The sequence below is a fragment of the Salvelinus namaycush genome, chromosome 28 (genome assembly GCF_016432855.1).
Source record: "Salvelinus namaycush isolate Seneca chromosome 28, SaNama_1.0, whole genome shotgun sequence".
Taxonomy (NCBI): Eukaryota; Metazoa; Chordata; class Actinopteri; order Salmoniformes; family Salmonidae; genus Salvelinus; species Salvelinus namaycush.
This window is the reverse complement of record NC_052334.1, coordinates 32912698-32932163: the sequence shown is the minus strand read 5'-3', so window position 1 is coordinate 32932163 and position 19466 is coordinate 32912698. Positions and strand designations below refer to the sequence as shown.

The 19466-nt window shown below is 44.4% G+C and overlaps 1 protein-coding gene across 1 annotated transcript in view; it reads right to left on the bottom strand.

Moving 5' to 3' along the window:
• Nucleotides 1–19466, bottom strand: part of LOC120023328 (myelin transcription factor 1-like protein) — an 83647-nt gene that overhangs the window by 39308 nt on the left and 24873 nt on the right. The window contains exons 4-7 of the mRNA XM_038967344.1: nucleotides 12719–12776; nucleotides 12334–12679; nucleotides 7240–7945; nucleotides 6800–7206 (exon numbers count right to left, since the gene is read on the bottom strand). Coding sequence (XP_038823272.1) covers nucleotides 6800–7206; nucleotides 7240–7945; nucleotides 12334–12679; nucleotides 12719–12776 — 1517 coding nt within the window. The remainder of the gene's footprint in view (nucleotides 1–6799; nucleotides 7207–7239; nucleotides 7946–12333; nucleotides 12680–12718; nucleotides 12777–19466) is intronic.

The window sequence follows — 19466 nt, the reverse complement described above, 5'->3', positions numbered from 1 at the left end:
CATATGTATACACTGTACTCTATACCATCTACTGCTTCTTGCCTATGCCGTTCGGCTATCGCTCATCCATATATTTATATGTACATATTCTTATTCATTCCTTTATACTTGTGTGTAAAAGGTAGTTGTTGTGAAATTGTTAGATTACTTGTTAGATATTACTGCATGGTCGGAACTAGAAGCACAAGCATTTCGCTACACTCGCATTAACATCTGCTAACCATGTGTATGTGACCAATAAAATTGGATTTGATTTCATTTGACTAGACTGGTGGGAGTCGGGTGTGCAGGTGGCTCGGGCTGGCTGGTCGGTCTGGCTGAAAATTGAAATAGAGGATGTCTTAATAAAGACATTTTTTCAAGAGTTGTTCATTTGTTAGGCTATTGGTTAAAGGTGCAACACAATATTGATTAAAATAATGACCTTTAAGGGCCTCCCGGGTGGCGCAGTGGTCTAGGGCACTGCATCGCAGTGCTACCTGCGCCACCAGAGTCTCTGGGTTAGCGCCCAGGCTCTGTCGCAGCCGGCCGCGACCGGGAGGACCGTGGGGCGACGCACAATTGGCCTAGCGTTGTCCGGGTTAGGGAGGATTTGGCCGGTAGGGATATCCTTGTCTCATCGCGCTCCAGCGACTCCTGTGGCGGGCCGGGCACAGTGCGTGCTAACCAAGGGGGCCAGGTGCACAGTGTTTCCTCCGACACATTGGTGCGGCTGGCTTCCGGGTTGGAGGCGCGCTGTGTTAAGAAGCAGTGCGGCTTGGTTGGGTTGTGCTTTGGAGGACGCGTGGCTTTCGACCTTCGTCTCTCCCGAGCCCATACGGGAGTTGTAGCGATGAGACAAGATAGTAATTACTAGCGATTGGATACCACGAAACTTGGGGAGAAAATTTAGAAAAAAAAAATAATGACCTTTGTTCTAGTTCAGTCTTATTGATCACTTAAACATCTTTAATAAGGATCTCTTACCTAGCTTGATGACTGTTGCCATGTTTGCTTACTTTTTGTTCTAAATAGAGATGGCATATTGGATTGTGTAAAAATGCAGGAAAGGATCTTTAGATGCCCAAACATATTCTGGGGGAGGACCACCAGCCCCCACCAGGTTATTCCCCCCCCACTTCTAAAACCAAAGTGGAGCCCCTGATTAAATGTGTCAGTGTTTTGTCACCTTGATTACTCAAAATTCTCTCGACATGTGCAACTTCGTTGTAAACTTTCATTCATAGGCTAGGTTGTAGCCACCTCATGATGGGTGCAGGGAACATTTATGTACAGTAGAAGACTATCATGTAGTCGCTTAGACCTATCGATGTTACATTGAGCTGAGTGAATGGAATATGAATGAGAGTCATCCAATATGCTATAATAGAAGTAAGGCCATGCTCATAAGAAAAAATAATAATTCTCCCTCATCTTAAACGGCACCGACCGCCACTGTAGTACAGATACACCTACTCATACATAGTGAGTCACCAGATGAGTTCCCTGTGACTTCGTAGATCAGAACACGACCCTCATTACCTCCTTGTACATTATTAAGGCCTTCCTCTTATGACAGTCTCATATTAGGATACATAAGGTTGGTACACTGTCTCTGTGTCGTGTCTAACTTTCCCCTTTTACAGGGCACGACTGCATCAGACAGTGGGGAGTAGGCCTGTTTTTATACTGAGAAAGAACTGTTAAGTCACAGTTCATAATGGCATGGTAAATGGCTTTCCCTTGTGTCACTTATGCAGTCTGAACTTTCAATCTATGCTTGTTTAAAATAAATGACATTCCAATAAAAGGAACACACATGCACACACACATCACGGCAGCTCTGCCTGATGCTGCCTAATGGAGGACAGTGAAGAGTGGAGTACGTGAGGGAGCCAAGTGGAATGCATATTAGAAAGCAGAGGATATCGATTGTGGCTGGAGACAGGTCGCGCTTTTCAGAGCAAATGGACCCCATTACCATACCATCTCTGGATAATTAATGTGCAGCCAGTGGGCTTGTCGTTCGTTATCGCTCATTCTGATACTGTTCAATTTCCATCTCCCCGCCTGGTGCTTTTCCCTGTCAGTCCGGCTGGGCTCTCCCCTCGTAGTCATCACCTCCGCTTCACTTCTAAATCACAGACAGCAACCCTGGTCAACGAGGTGTCTGCTGCTATCTCACCAGAGGGAAGATGTTATCGCGACACTCTCATTATTCCTACATTAGCCAGATACCAGATACATGCCGTGCCGCGCATGTGAAATTAGCATTTGTGTTTTAATATGCCTGCTGTGAAGGAGGATGTTCATATTGGCTACTCTCTTATCTGACCTGTTTTATGTGTGTCTATAAAACGCCTTCCCTCCTTATCTCATAGTAGAGGGTGAGGTATCAACACCTTGGTGTGAGTGTTCCATCCCTGTCGGACGGGAGATGGAATACAGTGAGAAGAATCACTTGGAGAAGCAACCAATTGTAAATGTAATTATGCGTAATGTCCACACTTATGTGTCAGGTCAGATACGCCATTAAGGTAAAGATATTGTATCTGTCAAACCATTGGGTCTGAAATCAACCACCATAGAAGAAGAGCATGTCTCATATACAGTACGGAGGGGTAACACCAACACCCAATATAAACCTAAACCACAACACAAAGACTCACTAAATTAACCATTCTGCAGAACGCAGTACAGCTTTTCCTAAAATCTCATTTCCCCAGAGTTGACTGTATACAGTACCCAGTTCCCTTCAAGAGGCAGCTCCAGCAGCCTTCTATTTCATAGCTTCCAGTCCCTTTCTGGGTTTAAAAATAGGCAGCTTCAACCGGGGCTGCATTGCAGGCAGGAAGGGATGTGATTTGCAGTCCTAACGGTCCGTGCAGATTGCCATTACTTATGCCTGACAAGCCTACCCTCTGATGTTGTCATGCTGGCCTATTTTAACAACATAAGCTGTTGCTGCTGCTGCAGCCGCTGCTGAGATGCCAGTCTTCAAATTGGCTGCAAAAGCTTGTCCCGAGGTCACAGTGAGGTTCGCAGTGAGCATGTTAGCCTGCCATCCCTACGTCTCACAGACAAAGTGGACATGGGGAGCCAGGGACTGATTGGGGTTTACTTGAAACACATACAGCGCCTTCGGAAAGTATTCAGACCCCTTGAAGCTATCCACATTTTGTTAAGTTACAGCCTTATTCTAAAATTGATGAAAACATTTTATTATCATCAATCTACACACAATACCTCAGAATGACAAAGAAAAAAATGTTTTTAGATTTTTTTTGCACATTTATCACATTTGCGTAAGTATTCAGACCATTTACTCAGTACTTTGTTGAAGCACCTTTGGCAGCGATTACAGCATCAAGTCTTCTTGGGTATGATGCTACAAGCTAGGCACACCTGTATTTAGGGAGTTTCTCCCATTCTTCTCTGCAGATCCTCTTTTAAGCTCTGTGATGTTGGATGGGCAGCGTTTTCAGGTCTCTCCAGAGATGTTCGATTGGTTTCTAGTCTGGGCTCTGGCTGGGCCACTCAAGGAGATTCAGAGACTTGTCCCAAAGCCACTCCTGCGTTGACTTGGCTGTGTGCTTAGGGTCGTTGTCCTGTTGGAAGGTGAACCTTCATCCCAGTCTGAGGTCCTAAGCGCTCTGGAGCAGGTTTTCATTAAGGCTCTCTCTGTACTTTGCTCCGTTCATCTTTGCCTCGATCCCGACTAGTCTCCCAGTCCCTGCCCCTGAAAAACATCCCCACAGCATGATGCTGCCACCACCTTGCTTCACCGTAGGGATGGTGCCAGGTTTCCTCCAGACGTGACGCTTGGCATTCAGGCCAAACAGTTCAATCTTGTTTTAATCAGACCAGAGAATCTTGTTTCTCATGGTCTGAGAGTCTTTAGGTGCCTTTTGGCAAACTCCAAGTGTGCTGTCATGCGCCAATTACTGTGGAGTGGCCTCAGTCTGGCCACTCTACCATAAAGGCCTGATTGATGGAGTGCTGCAGAGATGGTTGTCCTTCTGGAGTGTTCTCCCATCTCCACAGAGGAACTCTAGAGCTCTATCAGAGCGACCATTGGGTTCTTGGTCACCTCCATGACCAAGGCCCTTCTCCCCCGATTGCTCAGTTTGGCCGGGTGGCCAGCTCTAGGAAGAGCCTTGGTAATTCCAAACGTCTTCCATTTAAGAATGATGGAGGCTACTGTGTTCTTGGGGATCTTCAATTCTGCAGACATGTTTTGGTACCCTTCCCAACATCTGTGCCTTGACACAATCCTGTCTCGAAGCTCTACAGACAATTCCTTCGACTTCATGGCTTTGATACAATTCTAAAAAACTGTTTTCACTTCGTAATTATGGGGTATTGTGTGTAGATTTATGAGGCACTCCTTTTATTTAATCAATTTTAGAATAAGGCTGTAACGTAACAAAATGTGGAAAAAGTCAATGGGCCTGAATACTTTCCAAAGGCACAGTACAGGTACTGTTCACTTACCTCAGCAAGGTGAGAGAGGTCGTGTGGTGTAGGCAAATGGCTACTGTTGTGGCAGCATACCCAAAGTAACTGTGGGTCCTCTTTATAAATTCAACAGTGGCATGTATTCATGGATGCCAATGGAAGCCATGCATCCCCCAAAAATATACAACCCCCCCAAAAAATACATAAAATAATGTGTCTTGAGTCTCTCTGTGTTTCATAGTTTTCCTTCAATTCGCAAGAGGCTGAATGCATCTCACCGTAAAAAGCACCCTACTGTATGTGATGCTGTCTGGTCAAAAACAGTAGGATATTGTTTCCGCAAATAGCATTGAATGCACGGGAAGCCAGTGAGAATTTGGCCTCCCTTGATAAAAATAATAAAATAATAGCCAATCAGATAAAATAATAGATAAAATAATATAAAAAATAATAAATACCCAATCAGCATTGATAAAATAATAGCCAATCAGTGTTGAGCTAAACTGAGTGAACTCAGCTGTGAATGGTCCTGGTGTAGCAACAAAAAAGTTTCAAGGGAAGCCAGTTTGGACTTGGCTTCTCACCAATCACATCACATAAAAAGCAAAACATTATTGACAGAAAGAACGTGCAAGTTGCATCTCGTTGCGTCATTGTCCTTTGGTGGCTAGCTAATAGCTAGCTAAAATTGTCCCTTTCCTAAATTTGCCATGGATGGAGATATGGATTTGGAGTTTAACTTAATTCTCCGTACTGGCCAATGATTATAAGGGTGATTCTGATCCAATCATGTTTAAATGTTGAAGTTGAAATGGAGCTGCAGTAGTGGAGGTAGCTCTTGTTTTCTTTACAACTTGCGGGAACTCTCCATGGTTCTAAATCAATAGTTGTTTCGTAGTCCGAAAATGTCGGAAACATTAACTTGCTTGACCGTGCTTTCGGTTATTTAACTGTTTGTCACATGCAATATGCTTTGTGGACTTCACAAGATAGAGGTTACTCTCCGGTTTTGTGATGAAGAAAAGGTGTGGTTGTATTTATTCTGCCACTGTGTCTTCTAATTGTTTTGGCCTTAGGCCTATATACACTACATTACCAAAAGTATGTGGACACCTGCTCGTCAAACATCTTATTCCAAAATCATGGGCATTAATATGGAGTTGGTCCCATATTTGCTGCTATAACAGCCTCCACTCTTATGGGAAGGATTTCCACTAGATGTTGGAACATTTCTGCGTGGACTCGCTTTCATTCAGCCACAAGAACGTTAGTGAAGTCGGGCACTGATGTTAGGCGATTCGGCCTGGCTCACAGTCAGCGTTCCAATTCATCCCAAAGGTGTTTGATGGGTTGAGGTCAGGGGTTGAGGTCAGGGTTTTGTGCAGGCTAGTCAAGTTCTTCCACACCGATTTCGACAAAGCATTTCTGTATGGACCTTGCTTTGTGCACGGGGGCATTGTCATGCTGATAAAGGAAAGGGCCTTTCCCAAACTGTTGCCACAAAGTAGGAAGCACAGAATCGTCTAGTATGTCATTGTATGATGTAGCGTTAAGATTTCCCTTCAAGGGAACTAAGGGGCCTAGCCCGAACCATGGAAAACAGCCCCTAGACCATTATTCCTCCTCCACCAAATTTTACAGTTGGCACTATGCATTCGGGCAGATAGCGTTCTCCTGGCATCTGCCAAAGCCAGATTCTTCTGTCAGACTGCCAGATGGTGAAGCATGATTCATCACTCCAGAGAACTTGTTTCCACTGCTCCAGAGTCCAATGGTGGCGAGCTTTACACCACTCTAGCCGACGCTTTGCATTGCGCATGGTGATCTTAGGCTTGGTGCGGCTGCTCGGCCACGGCTGCTTGACCAGTTCTTCCAGACGACGTTGCTGCCAGAGGCAGTTTGGAACTCGGTAGTGAGTGTTGCAACCGAGGACAGGCAATTTTTACACGCTTCAGCACTCGGTGGTCCCGTTCTGTGAGCTTGTGTAGCCTACCACTTCGCGGCTGAGCCGTTGTTGATCCAAGATCTTTCCACTTTACAATAGCAGCACTTACAGTTGACCGGGGCAGCTCTAACAGGGCAGAAATTCCACAAACTGACTACTGACAATGTTTGTCTTTAGAGATTGCATGGCTGTGTCCTCGATTTTATACACCTGCCAGCAACGGGTGTGGCTGAAATAGCCAAATCCACTAATTTGAAGGGGTGTCCACATACTTTTGTATCAATTCATATGAACTAACAGGTTACAGAGCAAACAACCAAATTACAACACATAGGTTGTAAAAAAAAACTGTCTTCACCAGTGATTTTCCCTACAACCACTACCGAAGTGCAAATCATTCTGGCCAGCTATACTTACTTTTATGGTAGTAGGGCTTCTTCATCCCATCATGGAGGCGGGCCTTGCGCTCCTCTCCGTAGCTATGCCGCGATTGGTGCTCCCCATGATGGTCACCATGGTGATGATGATACCTCACCCCGTCCCTCCGAGCCGCCTCGGCAGCCATCTTGTCTCTCATGGCCTTGGCCCTCTCAGACTCAAGCGCGATGGCCTTCTCCAGCAGAGACAGGTTCCCCTTGGTCATGTCGAACACCTCCTCTGAAAGGTCCGACGTCACCGACCGTGTGTCCTCGTCCCGGTCGTGGATGTGGTTGTGGTAGCGGTCATCCTGAGCGCAGCTGGAAAAGGCCTTGGAGCGCGGGCTCAGCTGCTCCTCCAGCTTCATCAGGTTGACCATGTCGGAGTAGTTCCTCTCCAGGGTGCGCCTCTCCTCCTGGCTCTGCTGGAGGTCCCCGTACCCAGGCTGGTACGGGTGAGGATGCTGTCCCTGGGTGTCCCCGCCGCCAGGGTGGTTCTGCTGCGGGAACCCTGTGCCCGAGCGGTCAGCCGGCTGCGTCTCGCTCAGTTTGCGAGCCAGGTCAAAGCACTGGTTCCTCAGACACTCTAGGCTGCTTAGACACACCTCCTCATCGCTCTCCTGCAGTCCATTAGAGGCTTTACCCTGACCATTACCACCTCCAGTCCCTCCATTATGGTTCGCTTCCCCGTTCTCCCCAATCCCGTCTTCATAGTCTCCTCCCTCCATGTTGTCAGAGAGCATAGCCCCGTGTCCCTGGGCCAGCAGTTTCAGAGAGTCCACCGTTTCCCTCACTACATCACTGTCGACATCCAGGGTCAACTCACCCTTCCTCTGAATGCCCTCCCCACCCTCCTCATCCTCCTCTTCTTCCTCCTCCTCTTCTTCCTCCTCCTCCTCCTCTTCTTCCTCTTCTTCCTCGGCACTGTTGGAGGAGTTGCTGTTCATCTCAGACTCGGTCATGGCGCGGTAGGCGGCGTCCTCTGCTATCTTCCCTAGGTTGAGCAGAGACTTGGCCACCAGCTCGTCATAGTTCTCATACTCATCGTTGTTGTTGTCGTCCTTCTCCCCCGTCAGACCGGATTTAGGATGGCCGCCACCGCCACCGCCACCGCCACCGCCACCGCCGCCATTCATCTGATTGTGCTCTGTACGGGAAAAAAAGAAGAACAAATGCATTGTAATCTCATTTTGCTCATTCTATTTAATGGGTTAATCAGATTTCTGGTCTTGGTCTGTTTAAATTGGATAAGGAACTCTTTGCGTTTCTCAGTAATGTACTTTCAGAGTCTTAACAGCAGCCTATAACTGAATTGTGAATCAGCACAGGATGTGGGATAAAGTGGTTTGGAAATTTCCATAGAGATGCTTTGGATGTACATTCCCGAAATTAAAGTACACCGCATCCAGGTAATCTGGATCCTTTGGGTCACAACAACAAGCACACTGCAGCTCCCAGTTGATGGCTAAGTAACTGGCATAAAGCAACACGTTTTTCATTTTACCAGATTTTGTAGTGGAGCAAAAGACCTTCAAACTGGAATCAGCATGCTTTATGTTATACATTGATTGTCTCATGTAGTGTGCCATTATGTTGACAAAATAAACAAATCCATACATTCTCTCTCTATGCTCCCCATTCCAGAAAGGCCCTTTTTGTCCAATCAACAGGATCTTTAGAATGCTTTTCACTGGTTAATTGATTCTGCAAGACAGGCTCCTAAAGGTTACTGAGCCTCTCCTGCCAGTAATGTGAAGCAGCCACTCCAGAGCACTTCCAATTGGCCCTCTCACATTCCCTCCAGCCCGTGAACCGTCAAGAGCGCATCGCATCACTCACTCCCAACCCGCCACATGCTTGGCACTTACATTCCTGCAGAGAAAAAACCCAGATGCTTACACAGAAATATTAAATAAAATTTGATTTCTGGATGGAGGCAGAAAATCACCTGACAAAACACTAGTGAGGTGTAATCTTTTGTGATGAAGAATTAATTGTTGCCAGGTTTCAACGACGTATTGTGTGTGTGAACATGTGTGTGTGAACGGGAACATTTCCATAAGATAGAGATCAAAGGGGTAAACATGAAGCATGAAAGCCTTTAAGCTCATGTATACATGCATGCACAAACATACACAAACATACAAACATTACAGGCATACTTTACATACATGTACACAAACAGTACACCTAGACACGCACACACATACAACACATCGATATACACTGCAACACACACACACACACACACACACACACACACACACACACACACACACACACACACACACACACACACACACACACACTGCCCGCACACACACTGCCCGCACACACACTGCCCGCACACACACAACCCCCAAACACACTTCCCAATCTAATGAGAGCAACACAACATCTAGTGTGTTGAGGTGAGGGTTCTGGACCGGGGAGTCACGACTGACCAGGCACATATTTTGACAGGGGGACGCTTTCTTACAGTAACCTACCCATACCCTGGCTGCCAGAGGTTTAATTTTTGATGGTTTGAAACATGGCTCAGAAAAGCAATTTGAAGAGCAATCAAGGTACACAAAGGGGATAGGGAAGCGAAACAGATTGAAAGGAGAAATGAGAGATTGCGCTGCTCCATATTGGCTTGGATTAACAATGCGTGCAGCGTGCAGCAGTGTGCATATATCTATTGAGAAACACAGAGCAGCCATAACAAAACCACCTCCATTACAGATTGGAATCTGCCCTGCTGCCACTTCTTTTTTGGAGGATATGGGGGAAATGATAGTGGTGCATGTGGAGACTCATCTACATTTCTGAGAAGCCAAGAAAAAGGAGAAGAAAAAAAAAATTAATTTCGTCCTCCTATCTAAAGATGGCACTGTGGTTTAAGACGATGGAGAGAATCCTAAATATTCACCTAGTTTAATTAGGCCAGCGCTATTACACTCAGTGGAATTGATTTAATTGTGCTCCTTGGGCCAAGAAGGGAAACAAAGACCATCTCTTTGACTGTGGACTCACATGCCCAACAGAGAGACAGAGGAGGGAGGCTGACATACTAACACTTTTAGAAGGAAGCTAGCACAATGTGCTGTATCTCTCAGAGCTCCAGTCTTAATTGGACTTGAGGGCTCTGTCAGGAAGGATCTGGGGTGCGGGGGGTGAGAGGCAGAATGAGTTGTAGAGAAACCTGCCAAATGTGGTGTTTTGGCACGTCAGGGTAGAGACCATACATGGGGGAGAACTTCTCACGGCCCAGACAGTCTCGAAAGCAGACACAGGCTATTGTGTAATTTATTGTGTAATTTATAGAGTTCTGTGTTCAATTGGTTTGTTGCAGGTCATTTTAAATATAATATTTTACTGTATATCTAGCATAACTTATTCATGCTTATAAGCAAAGGTGGTGGGACTCCTGCTTTTGTATTTTCTCACACAAATACATGCACCCTTACAAAAAAAAGTTCACATTTGCAGTTTCACATGCCAAATTTGCATTTTAAAATGGCATTTTCACATGTTTCACATTTTGAGTTTACATGTTAACACCACTTCTTCACATGTGAGGGGAATAACATGTGAAATTTGCATTTTCACACGTGAAAAACTTTCACATGTGAAAATCACATTTGTCGTTTCACATTTAAACAAAACTTCACATGCGAAAATCTCACTTCCACATGTGGATTGCAAGTGAAAATCAATCACATGTGAAAATCTAATCTGCAGGATCACATGAAAGACAACTCCACCCTTGAAAATCTCACTTTCGCATGTGGAATTGTAGATTCACATGTGGGGTTGAAATAATGTTATTCTCCTCACATGTGAAAAGATGATGCTAACATGTTGCAGTAGTAATGTTTCCACCGGTGGAATAAGGGTGACCACATCTAAAAAAAAACAAATGCGGGACAAGTGAATGATTTTGCTGGACATTCGCGGAACAGTGGACGGAATACATTTCTTTGGGGCAGGTAAATAGATCCCATTCAAATGGTAACGTAGTTAAGCTGTATGAAGGTCAATGCCTGTTAAAGGGGAAATTATTTGTTGCTATATCCATTCTTGCACTTATAAATGAATGAAATGTACTCATTGATTCTTGTAGAATATAACGTATAAATGCCTCATGAGCTTAGTACAACTGTTGTACACCATCATAACCCAAAATATAAGTTTGTTTTACTCCAATCTTTGTAAAGAAAGTAAACGTAAACAAATACGGTCATGGTTGAAAATACAATTTTGATATCATGAATGGTTAGTCCTTACATCCATAGTGCAGTGTGGATTTGAGTGTTTGCATTTCTCTAGTCACATCCCTCAGCTTTTACCGAAACTGTGGCGGGGAGTCCACTTTGTTAATGTTTCAAAGAAGGATTTCCGCTTTAGACACATTTAATAGACTAATGTGTTATTATATGATGCAATCCTCTAGTGAATGAATCCTCACCCGAAAGTTTTCATAGCAAAACGAAATAATGCGAGAGCAAAATAGTTGTAAATCGAGGCAACAAAAAGAAAATTGTCATTTTTTAATGATAACATGATGAAATAAAACGCCTCCTTCTTTTCTGGAATTTTCCCTCTTTGGTTATGGTACCCTGGCCTTTGCTTTTGCTGCCTTTTTTCCACCTGCATCCTACTGCTGGATTGCCTCTGAAGCTAAGCAGGGTCAGTCCCTGGATGGGGAGACCAGATGTAGCTGGAAGTGGTAAAAAATGGCAAAAACAAATATGAAAAATGTACATGTGAAACGTAGCACGTGTCCCGAAAACACTGTCTGCCTCGTGAAAATTACATCAACAAAAAAACACATTCACGCGTGATAGTTGAGTTTCTTTCATTGCATCATTTTGAGTCCTGATCCTCTATTTCAGGGCGTTTATCTCTGGAATTAGGTGTTTTGGAGACAGGGTGTTCCCATCCAGCCCCTGTGGAGCCATTGACAAACTGCCATTTTCACAGGGTCTGTGAGAGACAGCGCCAGCACAGCTTTTAGCCTGTGACTGAGATAGCCCTGAAGGTAATGGCAAATGGCCCAAACAAACCTCAAATGACAGAACTGAGCTGCTCCTGAAGAAAATTGCCTTCGCTGCCAAACCATCTCTCTATTCCAGGTAACCAGGTTTGATCTAGCACTACAAATTCTGTTTCAGGTAGTTACAGTCATCACATAAGTTGGAGGAAAAGCAAAAGCTCAAACAAACAAATAAATAAACCAGTCAAACGGATGAAACAAACAAAGATCAAAGGAATGTGAACAGAATAATATATTCTAAGTTCTGGGACAGGCTTGGGATTTAGTTTGTATTTTGTTATGTAGAATTGTATCACATTTCAATTCCCAGTATGCAGACAAAAGTATCATTGCATGCCTTTATTGCCTTACTATACTGCATATACAGTATACTGTATATTCAAGACTAACCGTTCGGCAACGTAGACCATATCAACTCAGACATTTACATTACTTTGAAAAAAAACATTCTAATATGTCTTGGTGTATCAAAGGGTTAAATAAAGATGTCTCACCTTGGCCTTGACTCTGCTCCTCATACTCCTCCTCATACTCCTCTTCCTCTTCTTCCTCCTCTGGTACTCCGCCCTCCTCTTCCTCTTGTTCCACCTCTACCTCCTCCGCCTCTCCCTCCCCTCTCTCCACATCTTCTTCTTCCTGCTCCATCTGTTCCTCATTGTCCTCCAAGTATCCCTCCTCTTCCTCCTCCTCTACCTCCTCTTCCTCATCTCCCCCATCCTCTACTCCCTCCTCCACCTCCTCCTCTCTATCATCCATCTCCACTGTTCCGTCTGTCTCGTAGCTCTCCTCCCTAGTGGAGTTGTCCATGTGGGTTATGAGGGGTCTACTCTTGGGGTCTGTCTCCAGCGGTTCCAGTAAGGGTTCCAGCACCTCCAGGGCTTCCAGAGGCTGTCTGTCCAGTGTTTTCCTCTTCTTGGCCAGGGGGCAGCCGTACACACTGCAGGGAACAGATAAGACAGGAGCCATTAGCGCTTAGCCACCAGACCCAAAACTCCATATCACCTGGCTTAGTGGCTGGCTAGTGGCTAACACAATACACTAGCTCTAGTGCTGACTATGTCACTGGTCCAGCACACTGCCCAGCTGGCTATTTACAGATTAAAACACTTTTGGAGAGTACATTACAAAACACAAGAAAACACAACTGCAGCACAATGCCGCAAGGTGTTGAATGTTGTGATGCTTTCTTGCTGCAGAACAGATCAAAGATAAACCCATTGCTCTGCTGAAGGGCTTTGTTTTTGGCACCAGAGTGAAAGTGAAATCAACGTTTTATGAACAGAGCACTAATCGTGGCCATAATCATTCACTATTGTGTAATTACATTCTAATTGCTCTCCTTTGCTTGGTTTACAATTACAAGAGGGGGAATTTCTTGAGATAAAGAGAACAATGTGGTCTCCGGCAATTCATATTATTCTGTACGTAAATCTGTGGACTACATTTTATATAATATATTACGTAACGTTAAGATACATTATTAATGGAATAGTGTTGTACAATATGATATTAATTATAGGACATATAGTTCATACCGGTACCCCCTGTTTATATCCTCGTTATTGTTATTTATTGTATTACTTATATTTATTATTATAGTAATTGTTTTCATTTTGCAAATATTTTGTTACTTACTATTTTGTTAAAAGTCTGCATTTTTGGTTAAGGCTTGTAAGCATTTCACAGTAAGGAATACACCTGTTGTATTTGGCGCATGTGACAAAATTAGATTTGATACTCCTTACCCAGGCGTACAATAGCATACAAATTGGATAATGTAACTTATCATATGTTTTGGTGGACATATGCTACGTCTTTCTCTGAGAAAGGCAGACGGCAGGGAACTGTTGTGTCTAATGAAGTCCGGGTCATCGTCGTTGACCATGTGGTAAACAGAGGCCTGACCATGTGGTAAACAGAGGCCTGACCATGTGGTAAACAGAGGCCTGACCATGTGGTAAACAGAGGACTGACCATGTGGTGAACAGAGGCCTGACCATGTGGTGAACAGAGGCCTGACCATGTGGTAAACAGAGGCCTGACCATGTGGTAAGCAGAGGCCTGACCATGTGGTGAACAGAGGCCTGACCATGTGGTGAACAGAGGCCTGACCATGTGGTAAACAGAGGCCTGACCATGTGGTAAGCAGAGGCCTGACCATGTGGTGAACAGAGGCCTGACCATGTGGTGAACAGAGGCCTGACCATGTGGTAAACAGAGGCCTGACCATGTGGTAAGCAGAGGCCTGACCATGTGGTGAACAGAGGCCTGACCATGGCAGAAGCTGCCAGATTAGTTCACCCCAATCTGAAGATCAACTGTCAATACGATCATGAGAACATTTCGCCACGTATGGCTGTCCAAAATAAAACAGGCCATTGAAGAGAACAATGACACCTTTGGCAATGTGGCATCCATCAGCCTACCAACAATCGCCAGCCTTTTGAAGAAACACCAGGTAACTTTGAAACACATTTACCTGGTGCCTTTTGAGAGAAACAACGACCGGGTGAAACAATCGCGGGCCGAGTATGTTCAGGTACCACACTATATACTGTGTTACTGTTACTATTAATGCACATGCTACTTCACAATACCATATTGTAACTATACTGTAGAAATAACTCCCCAAAATATATTTTTGAAGGGTGATGGTGCTTGATGCTGCTGTGAACCATCACAAGAATCTCTTTGTTGATGAAGCGAGCTCCAACCTGGCCAAAACTCTGGGCGGAAACTCATTGGCTAACTGGAGGATGTCCAAGTGCCTGTACAACGTGCGGGAAACATCTCCATGTGCGCAGCCATCTCTGAAGATGGTGTGGTAGGATATAGGCCCTTACTTGGATCCTACAATGCTGCACACCTCATTGTGTTCCTCATTGACATTGAGCAGGCCTTTCAAGGTGAAGAAGTTGACCTATGTCATTGTGTGGGACAATGTCAGGTTCCACCTAGCAGAGGTGGTTCGGGCATGGTTTCGGGCCCGTCCCCGATTCGTGACCCTATACCTGCCCCCATACTCTCCTTTCCTCAACCCTATTGAGGATTTTTTTTTTCAGTGTGGAAGGTGTACGATCGACATCCCAATGAGCTTGCCACCTTCCTGGCCATGGATGAGGCATGCGACGACATCAATGCAAACCAATGTCAAGCTTGGATTCGCCATGCCTAAAGGTTTTTTCTGAAGACATTCACTGTGATGTGGATGAGAATTTATGGCCAAATGCTCAAGACAGGCTTGATGCAAACTAATGTGTGCTACACTTTTTTAAAATGTTCATTTGTTTCATTTAATGTCTTACATTTGACTACAAACAGTACACCTATGTTGCAATTATGTCAACAACAACAAAAATAATTGCATGAATAATTGTAGAGGATGTCTTCATTGACCACACCTTTGATTACACATTGGAAAGATGTTATGGAAATGATAGATTTTCGGTAAATCGTGTTGGATAATGTAAGTGTATTACATAAAGTGAAAACTGTAATTTACAGTACTGTAGCATATTACTTTCAGCACTTCTAAGGGAGATTTGAAATATGTACAGTATATTACATTGTTTACTATTGGATTAACTGGTAGTCAAAATTACTAAATTGAAAATATATCATGTTTTGGTGATTAAACCAATGTTCTCATTACGTTTCACAATAAACTTCTATTTTGAATCAATGGTTGTGTGGTGAGAGATGTTTAAAATCAAAATGAATTCACAATGACACATTTTGATTGAAAGACTGTGTAAGAAGTGTGACCAGTTTGGCGTTTTGTACTAAGAGTTGTGAAAACGTACCACATACTGGTGAAAACAGTAACTCCAATGACATGGGGAAATGTTTTCACGTTGAATTAACGCTAGTTGACAACTCAACCAAATGTAAATCAAAACTAGACGTTGAGCTGACCTCTGTGCCCAGTTCTACAGCTGTCTCCGGCGTGACTTTAACATGCAACCTTTGGATTGCTAGATGGTCACGGACTACACCAACCAATCCTCCCCGACCAACCTCCCTACTTCCATTTCTGTCTAAAGTAACAACACCATTAGTAGGTATCATACGTCTTGGAAGACCTCAGAAATACGTAAAGTATGTTTCGTATGGTTCTGAGGCCAGTCTGATTTAAAAACAAAGAGATTAAAACAAATAATCACATTCCTGGGTTATAAATTGTTTATTGAGCTGACATTGTCTGACTCTGCTGTACCAACTGCAGCTGTGTACGTTGTTGTAGGATCGTCATTGGGAAAACAGAATAATCAGAGAGATAATTAATTGAATCTTGCCGAGGCACCTGGGTTTAACTGTATTCTCCTGGTCCCCTTGGCAGCAGGGGACACATTTTAATCTGATAATCTGATAATCTGTGTATTCGCCCAGACTATTGATCACAGGAGCCTAATCCGTTTCCCTCATCAAACCATGGGGAGTCTGGGGGCGATACAGGTCTCTGTGTGTGTGTTTATGTGTGCGTGTGTATGTGCATGAGTGTTAACACGTGGCACCCAACCCCTCTTTCAAAAAATTCCAACACAGACAGGGTCCCAATGATACCAGTGAGACAATGGGGTTTAGGTGCCAAGCAGATCAGTGCTCTATGCTGGTAGGTAACAGAGTCGTGTGAAAGCCAAAACAATTGGTTTCTACTTCTAATAATGAAAGAAGCTTTGGTTAAATTCAATTTTCCTCCAAGAGTTGCTGATACTCCTCTCTACTAAAGTTAGCTCCCCATGTCATGCACATTAGCCAAGTAGCGCCAGTGATCCTTTCCCTTTGCATAGCTAACAGAGTCCGACAGGTTTCAGGCATGCTTAGTCAGAGGCAACTGAGCAGTGAAATGTCCCTGATTCCCCTTCACAAAAGCCTGTGGGTTTTCTCCCTCCTCACTCAGCCCAAAATAGGTTCTAATGTGAACAAATAGAGAGCATTAAATTGAAGGTGCCGTGTAGTAAATTGATATCAGCAGTTATTATGGCCGGTGGAGGCGTTCTGTCTTGGGCATCTCAGAGCGGATGTGGCACCCCTCTGAAGCCTCCACCACTTGAGGTCAGGGAGGTGCTGTTAATACATAAGCATCATTTCTTAAATTGGTGAAGAACTGGGTATTTTGGCTGACTGCAGCCTGTTCACTGTGGACCTCTTAGCACTGTTCACTTGTCTTAGAATTGTGAGGGCGCACCGACTTGCTGATCTACCTCCCTCCCTCCCTCCCTCCACACACACATGTTTCCCATACACATGTTTTATCCCCACAGCCCAAAAGGAGCGGGTGTCCATCACTCAGTCAGCGCCGGGCCCAACTGGCAGACAGCCTCAATCTCAGCAGGCCCAGGGATTACTTAATAGCCTGACCCCTGCACCCACACACAGGGCCTCATTTCATTAATCTAAGCTCACACGAAAACTCATTCCCTGCCTGACAGCCCTGCAGTCTCCTGCAGGCCCGGCGCCTCTCTCCAGGGTGGGGGTTGAGGTGTGGAGGGGGGCAGAGTGGGGGTTACTGAGTACTCTGATCAATAGTGCTTGTGACCAAACATCTCAAAAGCACATTAAAATGCCACTCATCCTGGCCCAGTCCAGAGCCCCTCCAAATAAATCAAGGGCGTATCCCAGCAGGATACGTACTGCCAAGCAGCCAGCCTGGCGGGGAGGATAGGTGAGTGGGAGGGAGGGAGGGAGGCAGGGAGGCAGAGGGAGCTGTTGAAGTTCATCCCTCCCTCCGCTCATCTTCCATTGCTCACCACACTGTCTGTCCAGCTGGGTTTTGAGATGAGGCAGTCCTTGCAATGCAGTACCCTGATAGAGGTGCTGTGTGTCTGTGCTTAATGTGCTACAGCTCACTCCATGACAGGCCTTCATGTGTTTTCACCTGAATCACTTTTCAATACGCAATCTCTGCGGTACTGCTAATTGTATTGAAACACTCAGCAAATGGATTGAGGTTAAAATCACTAGATCTTGTTTTTATCAGAAAAATTTGTAGATATAGTTTTTACCTGGCCCATAAAAGGGGTCAATTAAACCACAAGTGTTTCCATTGTTACGTAATGTTCTGTTCTACTACTACTGCAAATATGTCTCAGTTGGTCCTAAAATCCTCTCCTACTGAAAGAGTTCATTTCAATATTCACCAACAACTTTATGAATGATCTCCAAATGCCTCTTTATCCCACTAATTAATGTGTTGACAACTAAATTAACTAGGATTTGACTTGTAGCCTACTCCTACTCCTGAGTTGTGAGGTTGTTATGACTGTGAGAGGTGTGTTTGCCCCGACATAGGGAAGCCAATCACTAACGCACAAGAAGAACAGGAGCCCTCTCACACACACACACACACACACACACACACACACACACACACACACACACACACACACACACACACACACACACACACACACACACACACACACACACACACACACACACACACACACACACACACACACACACACACACACACACACACACACACACACACACACACACACACACACACACACACACACACACACACACACACACACACACACACACACACACACGTTCCTCAGCTTTCTTTCTCACAGCATGACGTTGGCCACATCTCTACTGTCTCAGACCTGCTACTGCAGCCCTCTAACTGTGTCCTGCAATTATCGTTCCACAGGTGATTATGTGCCATTTAAATAAATATACACTGTTGGAATTGTGTCAGGAGAGGAGGACAGAAAGTTATTTATTTCTGTCTTTTTTTCTCCAGGCAGCAGAGTAGAAGTGTGTTTGGTATGAGAGGCAGCTATCAAAGGAAAACATACCCTTGTGTAAGAAGAAAGCCACTTATTTTCCCCTTGTATTTTGAGGGAGCATCCTCAAATCCACATGAGACTGGATGAAATGCATTTAACTAAAGTGGAACAAGTGGCCAGTCAAATAACGTTAGAAAAACACTCTGTCGATGTTGAAGAGAGACAAATTGGAATGTTAAATCTGGTAAGAGAGCTCAGAGTCATGAATAAGCGTCCCTAATGCGTGTGTGTGTGTTTGAGTGTGTGTGTGCGTGTCTGTGTGTGTGCATGTGTGCACTTCAAATCAACTCAAATCAAATTGGTCACATACACATATTTAGCAGATGTTATTGCTGGTGTAGCGAAATGCTTGTTTTCCTAGCTCCAACAGTGCAGTAGCATCGAACACTGCAGTAGTATCTAAAACATTTCACAACAATACACACAACTCTTAAAGTAAAATATTGAAATTAAGAAATATATAAATATTAGATCGAGCAATGTTGGAGTAGAATATAATACAGTATATACATATGAGATGAGTAAAGCAGTATGTAAACATTATTTAAACATTATTCAAGTGACTAGTGTTCCATTATTAAAGTGGCCAGTGATTCCAAGTTTATGTATATAGGGCAGCAGCCTCTAAGGTGCAGGGTTGAGTAACCGGGTGGAAGCCGGCTAGTGATGGCGATTTAACAGTCTGATGGCCTTGAGATAGAAGCTATTTATCAGTCTCTCGGTCCCAGCTTTGATGCACCTGTACTGACCTCGCCTTCTGGATGATAGCGGGGTGAACAGGCAGTGGCTCGTGAGGTTGATGTCCTTGATGATATTTTTGGCCTTCC